The sequence below is a fragment of the Oscarella lobularis genome, chromosome 11 (genome assembly GCF_947507565.1).
Source record: "Oscarella lobularis chromosome 11, ooOscLobu1.1, whole genome shotgun sequence".
Lineage (NCBI taxonomy): Eukaryota > Metazoa > Porifera > Homoscleromorpha > Homosclerophorida > Oscarellidae > Oscarella > Oscarella lobularis.
The window spans coordinates 1,135,939-1,146,582 of record NC_089185.1 but is presented as its reverse complement, the minus strand read 5'-3'; the positions used below and the strand labels follow the sequence as shown (position 1 = coordinate 1,146,582).

General features: G+C 46.1%; 4 protein-coding genes across 4 annotated transcripts; 1 reads left to right on the top strand and 3 right to left on the bottom strand.

Moving 5' to 3' along the window:
• Window positions 1–92: 92 nt before the first annotated feature.
• On the top strand, window positions 93–2,123 carry LOC136192743 (dnaJ homolog subfamily B member 11-like). Its single transcript, XM_065981443.1, has 11 exons — window positions 93–196; window positions 255–411; window positions 471–568; window positions 667–814; window positions 880–981; window positions 1,045–1,085; window positions 1,142–1,224; window positions 1,276–1,333; window positions 1,396–1,507; window positions 1,565–1,724; window positions 1,780–2,123. The coding sequence occupies exons 1-11, from the start codon at window positions 132–134 to the stop codon at window positions 1,833–1,835; spliced, it is 1,080 nt and encodes a 359-aa protein (XP_065837515.1). The 5' UTR covers window positions 93–131; the 3' UTR covers window positions 1,836–2,123.
• LOC136192746 (uncharacterized) lies at window positions 1,726–2,722 on the bottom strand. Its single transcript, XM_065981446.1, has 6 exons — window positions 2,580–2,722; window positions 2,435–2,481; window positions 2,265–2,369; window positions 2,149–2,217; window positions 2,066–2,095; window positions 1,726–2,015 (listed from the first exon to the last, which is right to left on the bottom strand). The coding sequence occupies exons 1-6, from the start codon at window positions 2,638–2,640 to the stop codon at window positions 1,950–1,952; spliced, it is 378 nt and encodes a 125-aa protein (XP_065837518.1). The 5' UTR covers window positions 2,641–2,722; the 3' UTR covers window positions 1,726–1,949.
• Window positions 2,723–4,215: 1,493 nt separating this feature from the next.
• On the bottom strand, window positions 4,216–5,411 carry LOC136193027 (inosine triphosphate pyrophosphatase-like). Its single transcript, XM_065981816.1, has 8 exons — window positions 5,295–5,411; window positions 5,190–5,247; window positions 5,069–5,133; window positions 4,947–5,020; window positions 4,868–4,899; window positions 4,690–4,811; window positions 4,559–4,635; window positions 4,216–4,504 (listed from the first exon to the last, which is right to left on the bottom strand). Exons 1-7 carry the CDS (start codon window positions 5,409–5,411, stop codon window positions 4,579–4,581), a joined length of 525 nt encoding a protein of 174 aa, XP_065837888.1. The 3' UTR covers window positions 4,216–4,504; window positions 4,559–4,578.
• Window positions 5,412–5,453: 42 nt separating this feature from the next.
• On the bottom strand, window positions 5,454–10,618 carry LOC136193426 (krev interaction trapped protein 1-like). Its single transcript, XM_065982328.1, has 28 exons — window positions 10,478–10,618; window positions 10,143–10,429; window positions 9,968–10,066; window positions 9,616–9,754; window positions 9,236–9,560; window positions 9,028–9,140; window positions 8,828–8,971; window positions 8,704–8,766; window positions 8,452–8,644; window positions 8,304–8,393; window positions 8,157–8,252; window positions 7,957–8,032; window positions 7,750–7,901; window positions 7,650–7,688; window positions 7,516–7,593; window positions 7,413–7,462; window positions 7,235–7,355; window positions 7,093–7,176; window positions 6,949–7,035; window positions 6,669–6,884; window positions 6,423–6,613; window positions 6,320–6,377; window positions 6,211–6,261; window positions 6,064–6,152; window positions 5,947–6,012; window positions 5,756–5,892; window positions 5,647–5,700; window positions 5,454–5,593 (listed from the first exon to the last, which is right to left on the bottom strand). The coding sequence occupies exons 1-28, from the start codon at window positions 10,495–10,497 to the stop codon at window positions 5,520–5,522; spliced, it is 3,192 nt and encodes a 1,063-aa protein (XP_065838400.1). The 5' UTR covers window positions 10,498–10,618; the 3' UTR covers window positions 5,454–5,519.
• Between the last annotated feature and the right edge of the window lie 26 nt (window positions 10,619–10,644).

Sequence of the window (10,644 nt, the reverse complement as noted above, 5' to 3'; positions counted from 1 at the left end):
GCGGTGGGAGGCTCTGCATGATGGCAACACGGTGAACACCGGGCCATCATTCTCTAGTGATTAAATTCCATTAGACATGTGTTCTACGGGGCTACGCTGGCACGTGGCGTCAAGAGAACGCCCGTACAATAATGAGGGTCCTGTCAGCTATCGTCGTCCTCTTGGTGCTTCTAAATGCGTCTATTCTTCAAGCGGGGTAAACGAATCGACTTTGCAACGATTAACTTTACATGAACGTCGGCTCTCGAAACCAGACGCGACTTCTACAAGATCCTGGGCGTCTCGAAAACCGCGTCAAGGAAAGAAATCAAGAAAGCCTATCGAAAGCTCGCGGTAAAGTACCATCCGGACAAGAATCCAGACAACTCGGACGCAGAGCAGAAGTTTCAAGACCTCTCGGCCGCCTACGAGGTCGAGAGAACCAGGAACTGGCGAGAAAACTCGCCGAGCCTCTTCGCTTCCGTTTTTAGGTGCTATCGGACTCGGAGAAGCGCGAAACGTACGATCGGCACGGCGAAGAAGGCCTAAAGAACGCAGGAATGCACGACGCTTCGGACGTCTTCTCATCGTAAGTGCGGCAGTGCGTTCGAGCGATCGCCACGTGTAATTAACTCTGTGGGGCGTGTCGTTTGGATTCGCGTAAGACGTGAACGTCCTTTCGCGTAGATTCTTTGGCAACGGTTTCGGCGGCGGCTTTCATTTTGGTTTCGGCGACGATTCGGGCGGCGGACAGCGCGAGATTCCTCGCGGCGCGAGCATCGTCGTCGATCTCGAAGTTTCCTTGGTCGAATTATATACGGGAGATTTTATCGAGGTACTGTAACACGCGTGTCCATATTTGTTGGGGAAAGGGGGAGACGAGTGACTCGTCGCGCACAGGTGGCGCGCTACAAGCCGGTCGCGAAACCGGCACCGGGAACGAGACAATGCAACTGTCGCACGGAAATGAGAACGCACCAATTGGGTCCAGGACGATTTCAGGTGAGCTTGTTTTTTTTTTCTGTTTTTTTTCTCTCTTTGGATTGATGAACTGGTCGTTTTTAGATGAGCCCCGAGCAAGTCTGCGAAGAGTGTCCGAATGTGAAGTAAGGTCGTACGATGCTAGCTGAGCTCATCTGTAAAAGATCTACTTCTTATCTAGATTTGTGACCGAGGAAAAGATACTGGAAATTGAGATTGAGCCAGGAATGGTGGACGGGCACGATTATCCATTCATTGCGGAAGGTACGAGAAGGTTTCATTCATTCTGGTCTTCATACGTATTTCTCTATTTAGGAGAACCGCACGTTGATGGCGAGCCGGGAGACCTGACCTTTCACATCATTCAAATGAGGCAAGACGGGGGCATTTGGTAGAAGAAGGCAAAGGGGGACATTGACCACTTTATGTTTTTAGACACCCCGTATTTGAAAGAGAAGGAGACGACTTGTATACTAACATCACGATCTCTCTTCTCGATGCTCTGAATGGATTTTCCATGGACCTTGTTCACTTGGACGGGCACAAGGTAGACGAGAAAAAAGCCTTTTCTCCGTATTGAATTTTCCTAATTCTCTCGTCACAGGTGCACATCGAAAGAGAGAAGATCACGTGGCCCGGAGCTAGAATTCGAAAAAAGGGAGAGGGCATGCCAAACTACGACAATAATAACATCCTCGGCTCATTGTTTATTACTTTTGACGTGGACTTTCCGAAAGGGACTCTAACAGAAGAAGAAAGAACTGGTACGACAGCACGAGCACTGTGGCCCCCTCTTTATTAAAACTATCATCAATCTAGCTGTGAAAGACGTGCTGAAACAAAAATCCAAGCAGACGCCTTACAATGGTTTATAATGACGTGCGCCCGGTAGTTCATGTGTTGTAAGATTTATGAGTAATGATAATAATATTGCTAACTCGGGGGCAAGTCGATTTCTCTTTCCTTTTAAATGCTTGTGGCATGTAGGGTCATTGAGTGCCAACTGCATCAGGTTCTTCAGTGTTAGCAGTTGGTGAGTCTTGTTCGACAGTCTCCTGAATATTTATTTAATTATTTATTTAATTATTTGAGTACGTGCTCTTACCGTAGTGGCCTGGTCGGTTGCTTCGGTACTCTGAAAAAAATACACGTCAATATTAGTCAAATGTGAAAGGGGAAGGTTTGCACCTCTGGAAGTGCTATTGCATCGTCTTGAAGATTTTGCTTCATCTTGTAGGACAACTTTTCTATGAGATCCTGCGAAACGTTTTATAGGGATCGAATAGGTCTGAAACGGTTGATACCTTGTCGGTCACAACGTATGCTACGCCGTCGACGCTGTCCTCCTTATCTTCGTCCTTCAATTCAACCGTTTCCGGTGGGTTAGAATCCGCACCCTCTTTCGTTTCCTAAAGATAACAATAGTCCATTAGCCTATTTCTGGATCTGACACTTGGTCGACAGTTTCTCTTACTGTTGCGCTCGGATCGGATGATTCACTCGAAGAAGGATCCCGCTCGCCTACAAGCATATATGCATACATGTATTAGTCCGAGTGTTTGGCTGGCTAGGCTGGCTATGCGTGCGGTGAACGAAACAATTTCTATCGTGACGCTTACTTTCGGCACAGGCTGAAGCGACAAGGACGACTAGAAACGAGAGCAATACGTGTGTCTTCATCTGACGGTCAGAGGTGGATATCTGTAGGGAACGATGCCTTGGGAAAGTCAAGTCCTTTCAAGTCCTTTCAAAGTCCCGACACCACTGCCCGCATTTACGTCAGGCGACGACGTCATTTGGAACGTCCGAAGGTTTCTATCCGGATGTAGGCAGGTCTTGACTTCGCCGCCGTCCAATGAACATGACGTCATTTGAATAATATATTTAATTAGCGATACGGAACAATTACGGGGCACAAATATTTCTGCTGCCCACAAATTTTGTCATCAGATCACAAGTAACTCTAAGAGACAGTCTGTTTTTTTTTGAGCTGATCTTGGTGTTAGACCTGTTTTTGGCTTGTTTCAAGTTCTCTTGCAACCACCACCAGAAGAAGAAGAGGGTGACAAGTAAGTCGTCATCTGCTGCTAGTTTTCCTGACCTCCTGCCAATTGACATTGACAAACTAGTCTTTGCTCAAGGTATGGGCTTTACTGCTCTTTTCCCACTATCACTTTGGGACTTTTAGGAAATGCAAGGAGAAGAGCGAAAAGACGCTACCGCCAAAGTCAGTCTCTTTCTGTGAGTCCTACAGCAAAACATAGTGCTATTTGTACCATATTATGAGAAGGTAATATTTTCTGCTTTTATTTTGAGATCATTGGACTGGGGTATTAATTAATTAATTAACGCGCTTTAACGCACGCCAACGCGAAAGAATGAACGAAAAGAGTTCGTCGTCGTCCCTCGCTCGCTGCTCGCTTTTCGCACGTCCGCCAGCGAAATCTCTTCCTAGAATCTTCGGCTCTGACTGCACGGCATTTGAGGGGACCCAGAAGTCGGGATCCTTTATTTCTCGTCTTCGACTTATTCTCAACGATTCGTACTCGTGATTTTTGGTGAGTTAGCTTCACCTCTCGAGTTCCTAATTCTTTTTTTGACCTCGCGGCATCAAATTCACCTCATTTTATAGGTGGCATGCCACCTCACCTCTCGTACAACTCTCTTATTTCTCTTCTTTTATAGGCTGGATTTTGCAAAGGTCTCTATGAAGAAGAAGTTGACGAAGAGGTAGACCGCGGTCCCAACGTCCTCGGCACGACGGGTTGGTCCAATTTGCGGGACGACGAAGACGTGCAACTTCCTTATAGTTGCAGTCTTCTAAACTGCCTGTACGCCTCCTTTTGGTATGAGGCCATAACGTCTAAAAGGCCAACGTCTCCTGGGCAGGCCTACATCAACTGCTGAAGTGGTTGTGCGGCCCCGAGAAGAAAAACTGCCCGCCTACTCACGGCGTGAATCTCCTATTTGAGGCTACCATTCTTATTGGTAGTCTCTCGAGGAGAATGACGCCTACAGCAAAATATGTATCTGCAATTGATTTATTTGCAGGCACACATAGCCCAAGAAAGGAAAGATCAAAAGACGACTCACAAGGACATAAGGTACACGTAGAAAACATTATTTATTTTTTACTAATATTCGTTAATTAGGATTTGGGGTCCTGAGCATGACCCCGTCATAAAAAACTGCTCCGGGGTCCTGGGCAAGACCCCGTCAACAAAAACTGCTCGCCGAAGAAGAGGGAAAAGTCTATTAATTTTTTCATTTTTATTGAAATAAAATTTCTATACCCTCCCCTTTGCTCCATGACGGCGGCAGCGCACGCGGGGTGCACCACCCCGCCGACGCCCTAAACTAACCTAAACTAACCTATCTAAGCTATGTAGCGCGCGTCAGGGGAGCAGCAGGGCGTGCAATCGTGTTATGCGCCTAACTACTCAAATGATCATCGTCTTTATTTTCAAAATAAGATTTTAAAGCTGCTAGTGCCTTGCTTCGATGAGATATCGTATTTTTCAATGAAGCATCCATTTCTGCATATCTAAAAAAAAGAGGAAATTCATTATAGAGAAATCATCTATATAGAGTAGATCACGTTTTATCATATCCTTCAGGTTAAAATATAGGATCCCAGCCAAAATTGGTTGGTCCGCGTGGAGCAACAATAGAGCCCTTAATTAAATAAATAATTATTTATTATAAAAAACATATGATTATTATCTGTACTGGAGTGATCCCCCTGAATAAGAGAATATTCTCTTTTTTCTCAACGTCACCTGAGCAATAGGCAAACGTGCAGACGGCATTCGCCGTTTTGTCATCAAATCCAACTAACATCTTATTCAAGCCTGAAAAAATTAATTAATAAAGCCGTCTCACACGCAAAACACAGATATTTCCATACCATCATGACCGAGTTTTTGAAGAAACCATTTACTATTAGAAAATATTATCATCATAATGTCTCTAAGAGAGTAATATACATGTAGGGTCCAGGAAGGCCGTTTAGAGCGTTGAAGCACAAGCACGTGTCTTCTGTTATGACAGGACCTTGAACCTAGTTGCTACATTGCGGCTCGTGCCAAATAAAAAGCACGTGACGTACAACTTTGGCTGCTTCTCGACATTTTTCTCTTGCTATGTCGTCTGGTTCTTCTTGAAACTCGGGAACTACGACCAAAAAGAGCTCGCAGTTCATCGTTTTATGCACGCACAAAGCCGCTTACGATCTATCTTTTGAGAAGAGAGTTCAAAACGAGGAAAGTCGTCAAAAATGGCCCTAACCTAAAGCGATTGAAGCCGATCTAAACCACGATAGACCCAGTACTCACCTCCTTTAGTTTATTAGGATTGCCAGTGACAAAAACGAGCGTTTTCTTTAGCCTCTTTGCAACGCCCTTCGATTCTACACTACGTGGATATACGGGCCACAGGCATCTCCCGTCCATCTCCCGTCAAGAAAGACTGGTATGTGAACCATGTGAACCTACTTCCATGTGCCGCGCGCTTTTAATTGTTAGAATTAGGAAAATTGTAGTACACAACGCATTTGTCGTCTAAGTTTCTTGAATGGTTGGCTGGCAGACACTCCAAGCTTTATCAGGTAGGCAATCATTGACAGCCAGCCAGTCTAAAGCAGAGGCGCATTGCATTGGATTGACAGAAAATTGCTGCATATCAAACCTATGTATTCATTAAAATTAAGTTTTCCTGTGGCAGTAGCAAGACTCTCTAGATCTAAGTAGGAGAGTTCATCTGTCGACTAAGTTATTGATGTCTCAGGTTCTCTTACAATGTTGGCAATCCATAGAATCGGCCATAGGAAGTTTTACTCCACTTATTGAGCTCATGTGGTTCAACAGTGAAGGAATCTGAGCGTGGCCAAGAAAACCGGGCACTGTTTCGACTTTACGATACATCTTTGTTGCCCTAGAAAACAGATAATTACGAAAGTGTCCGTAAGTATAATTGCCTGCTCTTCACCTTTGTCGCTGCCTCAAAGCGTGATCGTCAAGAAGAAAGAGCCAACTTCGACTCGACTGAGACCACCTATAGTAAGAGACGTAGAAAGAGCAAGGCAAAAGCGCTCGCTCAGAGTACCAAGTGACGAGATGCTTGAACGTAAAGTCTTCATTTCCAAGCAGTATTTTAGCGCCCTCAACATCTGCTTCACCAACATAGCAACCAAGCTAAAGAGAAAAACGGACAAATAGAAATTTCGTTCAGTTGCTGCACTTTCGCAGTTACTTCGTAGCAAAGCTCTCCAAATTGATCCAGTTCAACTCGATCATCGCCAGACTTTTATCAGAGGAGTTTAAAAATTACTACCAGTCGCTCATGCGGCGTATCATTTCACCTTGCAAAATTTTTCGAATGTCAACTCTGCTAGTGCCTTTCTCCCTTTGCGAACCTCCCTAAGTCAAGAATCAGCGAAGACCGTCACTAATGAAAGATCTCACCCGAAGTCTCTTATGAATTCCAATCGCGTCGCTTTCTCCTGCTCATTTCGTACACTCCAAGCGTCAAAATCGTCGCTGCCAACTTGGCTGTGACTCAGAAACGTATCCCAAATACGCATTCCTGTGCTACTACCGCCTGTATTGCTTTGGAGTGGAGTGGCATGATGCTCCCCAGGGCCACTCTCCACTGGCTAAAATTGCCGTCGTTCTAACAACACCTTCTTGTGCTCGTCGGATTTGCCTTACCAAATTTATTTCATTGATCATTTTTTGCGCTTGAGCTTGACGTCGTTCGTTTTGCAACTGGTGGTGAATTGCTTTGACAAGTCCATCCATGAGCATCGTCTGTCGCGTCTTGATCGTCACGTCGACTGTGCCGTCTTCACTGCCCATGCGAAATTCGCTCATTGGCGTGTCGGCTGACCAAGCGAGAGCGTCGTGAGAAACGCTCAACATCAAAGTCTGATAAAATAAACAGTCAAGGCAATTCAATTGTATGCACGAATGGAACGGGGGGGGAGCATACATTCGTGCTTTGATTAATTATGTGAATGCCTTCCATGCTGATGCCTACTCGCACAGCGACTTGATTGCGTCTTTGGAAAAACGAAGTCTATAGAAAAAAAAGTTCACAACCGATCAGCCAACTCTCGTGTCCCATTTCTCTTGCCTTTGGTTGAATGGTGCCTTGGAAAAACGTCGACCCATAGTAGGGCCACTGCCAGCAGTGTTGGAGATAAAGTAGATGAAGTAACTGCGCAGATACAATCTCTATTTTCTATACCTCACAAAGGGGTCAACTATAAGTTTACCTTGACGTCATCTAGATCTCGTTTGGACATTTCGGCGTGCTCGCGAAGAACGGCCGCTTCGAGTTCATCAGCATTTCGCTTCTTTATCAGCGACGACGGTATAAACTTATCCAAAGTGTTTCTGTACGAAAATGGCACGTTAGAATCGTATACGCCCAAGAGTTCATAGCCGTCTAACCGGAGAAAGCCGGGCTTGTGAATGCCTTCGTTGTGATTACCGTAAGCAACCTAAGCGAGGTTACTGTTTAGTTAGTAGGAGACAGACTGTTGCTGCGCATTACCTGCATGGAGATTCCACCTAAGTAGATAGCATCTTCCTCGCTTGACGGATATTGTGACGTCAAAACTGAATGCTGAGCCTTAGAAGAGGAAATCAATAGATGAAAACACGACAATTTCTCCGCGTCGCAAGTACTTCAGAGAACAAGAGCTCAATAGCAAAAGGATCCTTTACCTGAATGAAAAAGAGAGCGAGTTAGAATTGACTAGACCTATTTGAAAATGTTCGCTCGAACCCGTCTTTCTTGGCTTTTCGATATCATGCAATCCCGCTTGTATGCGATTGACGCAGGTTCGTTTTCGGGATCGCTATCTGTCAACTGCTCAACAAATTGCGACCACTGACGGAGGTGGGTCATGACGTTGTGGTCTTCAGACAACTCCCACTCTACAAAAGGTTTGATTGAGCCTATTACGTTTTTCCGGCGCATGCTGTATCATACGTAGGCTAGGAGACTTGATCCAAAGGCCAAAAACTGCTCGACATTCTGACGACAAATTCATCTTATTGGCCAAATCCTAAAGCAAAACAAAAGAGATTTCAAACGATCCGAGATAGTGTTGCACGTAGCCTCGTCCCTAGACCCTCTCTAGCGCCCCAGGGAAGGGGAAGAACTTAACAGGACCGCTGATCAATTTTTACCTTCACGACATCGCCAGTTGTCGTTTCGTTGCCCTTGTCTAGCGTAAGTATCTTCTTACTTCCGTCCAAAAATTCAACTGCCAACTTCTTCTCTTTCTGCAAACAAAACGTCAAAAAACACCACTTTCAATTCGATTTTTTTGTCACCTGTTCGGCTATTGCCTGGTATCGCCTCGCTTTCATTGCCGAAGGACCCTTCGCTCCAGCAGCGACGCGATAAGCGTGACCAAGATCCACCTAAAGCAATGCATACTCTGTACATGAGATGCACACCTTAGAATGCGCATATTCTTACAACATCTCCTTTGAGAAGCATGGCGGCCACTTCCCAGTCATTCATCTTGCACTCGTCGCACAAATCGAGCGGCGTGCGATTCGCTCGATCTCGCGCCTCTTTCTGAGCTGACGACGTCTGCAAGAGAAGCTGAACGACCTCTGGCCGACCAGTACTGGCAGCCAAATGCAGTGGAGTCGAACCATTTTCATTCCTACAATACACAAGAAACCTATGCCTTGACGCGAGTGCACTTCACAAGTCATCTATTACACAATATGCGGTTTGGCTTTCCCTTCGACAATCAGCGCCCTCACAACGGGAACGTGACCGTACCTACACGTAAACGCTTCGTCCGCGAAGTGGTATATATACAGCGTCTATGCATGACACTTACCAAGAAGCGTAGTGAAGTGGAGTCCACGAGTCGCTGTCCGGCTGATTGGCGTCGAAGCCTTCGTTGATTCGAGCCAACACGCCGACGACCGTTCCTTCGCACGCTGCACGATGCAGAGGAAATTCGTCGACCCAATCGAGAGTACTAGTAGAAAAAATTGACCCAATGAAAATCTTCCTGAAAATCGAATGCTTCCTCACGTGTCGTCTTTAGGCAAATCGATGTCCCAAGCGTTCTTCTTTGTCTTGATTTCAATTTTCGAATAGTCCGGAATTCCCTTTCCGTAGAACTTGTTCACGACGTGCATGTCGACCTTACAATTCATCATCAATTAATTAATTATAATTAATGATTAATTAATGATTAATTAATTAATTAATTAATTAATCCGTGTTTTTATTCGAATACCTTGGGCACGTAAACCATTTCCTTGTCTTTCAATAGCGGATTAGTAAAATGCGCATCGGCTTGATCGACGGCAACAGGCCTTGCCACTAGTAATCTCGACGATCCCATCGACTGTCTCTGATTCACTTTATTGATGTCGACGTAAGCGCAGTCGTCGTCGTCGTCCTCCTCCTCCTCTTCGTCCTCGTCGTTTTTGTTTGCGTTCAAAAAGGGATCCTGTTGCGAGAAGTGGGGATTCGTAACGGCCATTCGCAAGCGAGCGTGAATGCCGCCGAGAAAGAGCGACTGCAGAGCGTACGGAATTCCGTGCTGCTCTCGCAACCATCTATGCGCAAAGTAATTAATTCATTAGAGTTGTATTGCAATGGTACGCGCGGTACTTGTCCAATGCCGAGAGCATAGACTGGGTTGCCGGCGTTGCGATGATTTCCTTGCGAACGACGTTTCGTAAAGTGTCGTATAGACAGAAAAATTTTGGACAGACGTTGGCATGTCTCAGATTGGAGACGAAGCTGGAATCTAGGACAACAGTCAAATATACATTTTTTCCACTACACTTGTGGGTGGGAGGGGGAGGGGGGAGGAGGAGGGAGGGGGGCCTTTGGGGTCGCTTTTCTGAAGAGGACAGTCAGGCTCGAGAAGAGCATGCAAGATGTCTGTGCTTTAGTTTCTAATTTTACTATGAACAGGCCAAACCACGCCCTTAAATTCCGCTATCAATCTTTCCCTTACTTTTATGTGAAATTGGCAGCACGTAAAAAAGCGACACAAATTTATCTTCGACTTCTGGCTCGGCGCTACCGTGGCACGACACGAAGACGGCTCGCTTGGCTAAGAAACAAAAAACACGCGTGGGCGTGATTTGTTGGCGTGGCCCTCTTTTTCGACGACAATTTGCCTTCTTTACCCATCAATCCGGTCGGAGAGAGTCCGCTTTCCTGCTGCATTCGTTGTCCCCAGCGGTGCATGTCGCGTTGAACGGTTTTCGACGGATCTTCGCCGTGACGGGCGGGACCGAGGGGAAAGCCGCGTATTTCCATTGCCCGTTCCTCTTCGACACGACTAAGCATGAGCACTTCGTACTCTTTCGAATCGTAGGACGACGTGCGCGGCGGCACGATGTCGTCGTCGCCGTCGCGTCGCTTGCGCCGCAAGAAAGCGGCAACGATGCGAAGTTGCGGCGACGGATTGGACCTGAACGTCGACGCGATGAATGACTATACGATTTTTTTGCTGACTTACTCATCTGGATCTTGCTGCATCGTCGTCTGCCTCCCGTTAGGCTGTACTCCACCAGTGGAAAGGTCTCACGTGCTGCCCATCCGCCCACGTCTAAACTAAAGCTTGGCATAGGCGTTTTCAAATAGCTCACCTGGCCTTATCTGCACCCATCCTATTCCACCAAAGAT

Bases quoted from the DNA above. Each gene is read 5' to 3' on its own strand.
- LOC136192743 (XM_065981443.1), top strand. From the start codon at position 132: ATGAGGGTCCTGTCAGCTATCGTCGTCCTCTTGGTGCTTCTAAATGCG. The intron at 197-254 runs GTAAACGAATCG...TCTCGAAACCAG, and splicing joins GCGTCTATTCTTCAAGCGGG to ACGCGACTTCTACAAGATCC. The intron at 412-470 runs GTCGAGAGAACC...TTCCGTTTTTAG, and splicing joins ACCTCTCGGCCGCCTACGAG to GTGCTATCGGACTCGGAGAA.
- LOC136193426 (XM_065982328.1), bottom strand. From the start codon at position 10,497: ATGCAGCAAGATCCAGATGA. The intron at 7,902-7,956 runs GTATGATACAGC...AACCTTTTGTAG, and splicing joins GATCAAGTCTCCTAGCCTAC to AGTGGGAGTTGTCTGAAGAC. The intron at 6,262-6,319 runs GTGAAATGATAC...CTCTGATAAAAG, and splicing joins CATTCGAAAAATTTTGCAAG to TCTGGCGATGATCGAGTTGA.
- LOC136192746 (XM_065981446.1), bottom strand. From the start codon at position 2,640: ATGAAGACACACGTATTGCTCTCGTTTCTAGTCGTCCTTGTCGCTTCA. The intron at 2,482-2,579 runs GTAAGCGTCACG...ATATGCTTGTAG, and splicing joins CGCTTCAGCCTGTGCCGAAA to GCGAGCGGGATCCTTCTTCG. The intron at 2,016-2,065 runs GTAAGAGCACGT...ATAAATATTCAG, and splicing joins CAACCGACCAGGCCACTACG to GAGACTGTCGAACAAGACTC.
- LOC136193027 (XM_065981816.1), bottom strand. From the start codon at position 5,411: ATGGACGGGAGATGCCTGTGGCCCGTATATCCACGTAGTGTAGAATCG. The intron at 5,248-5,294 runs GTGAGTACTGGG...CAATCGCTTTAG, and splicing joins ATCCTAATAAACTAAAGGAG to GTTAGGGCCATTTTTGACGA. The intron at 5,134-5,189 runs GTAAGCGGCTTT...TTTTGGTCGTAG, and splicing joins CTCTTCTCAAAAGATAGATC to TTCCCGAGTTTCAAGAAGAA.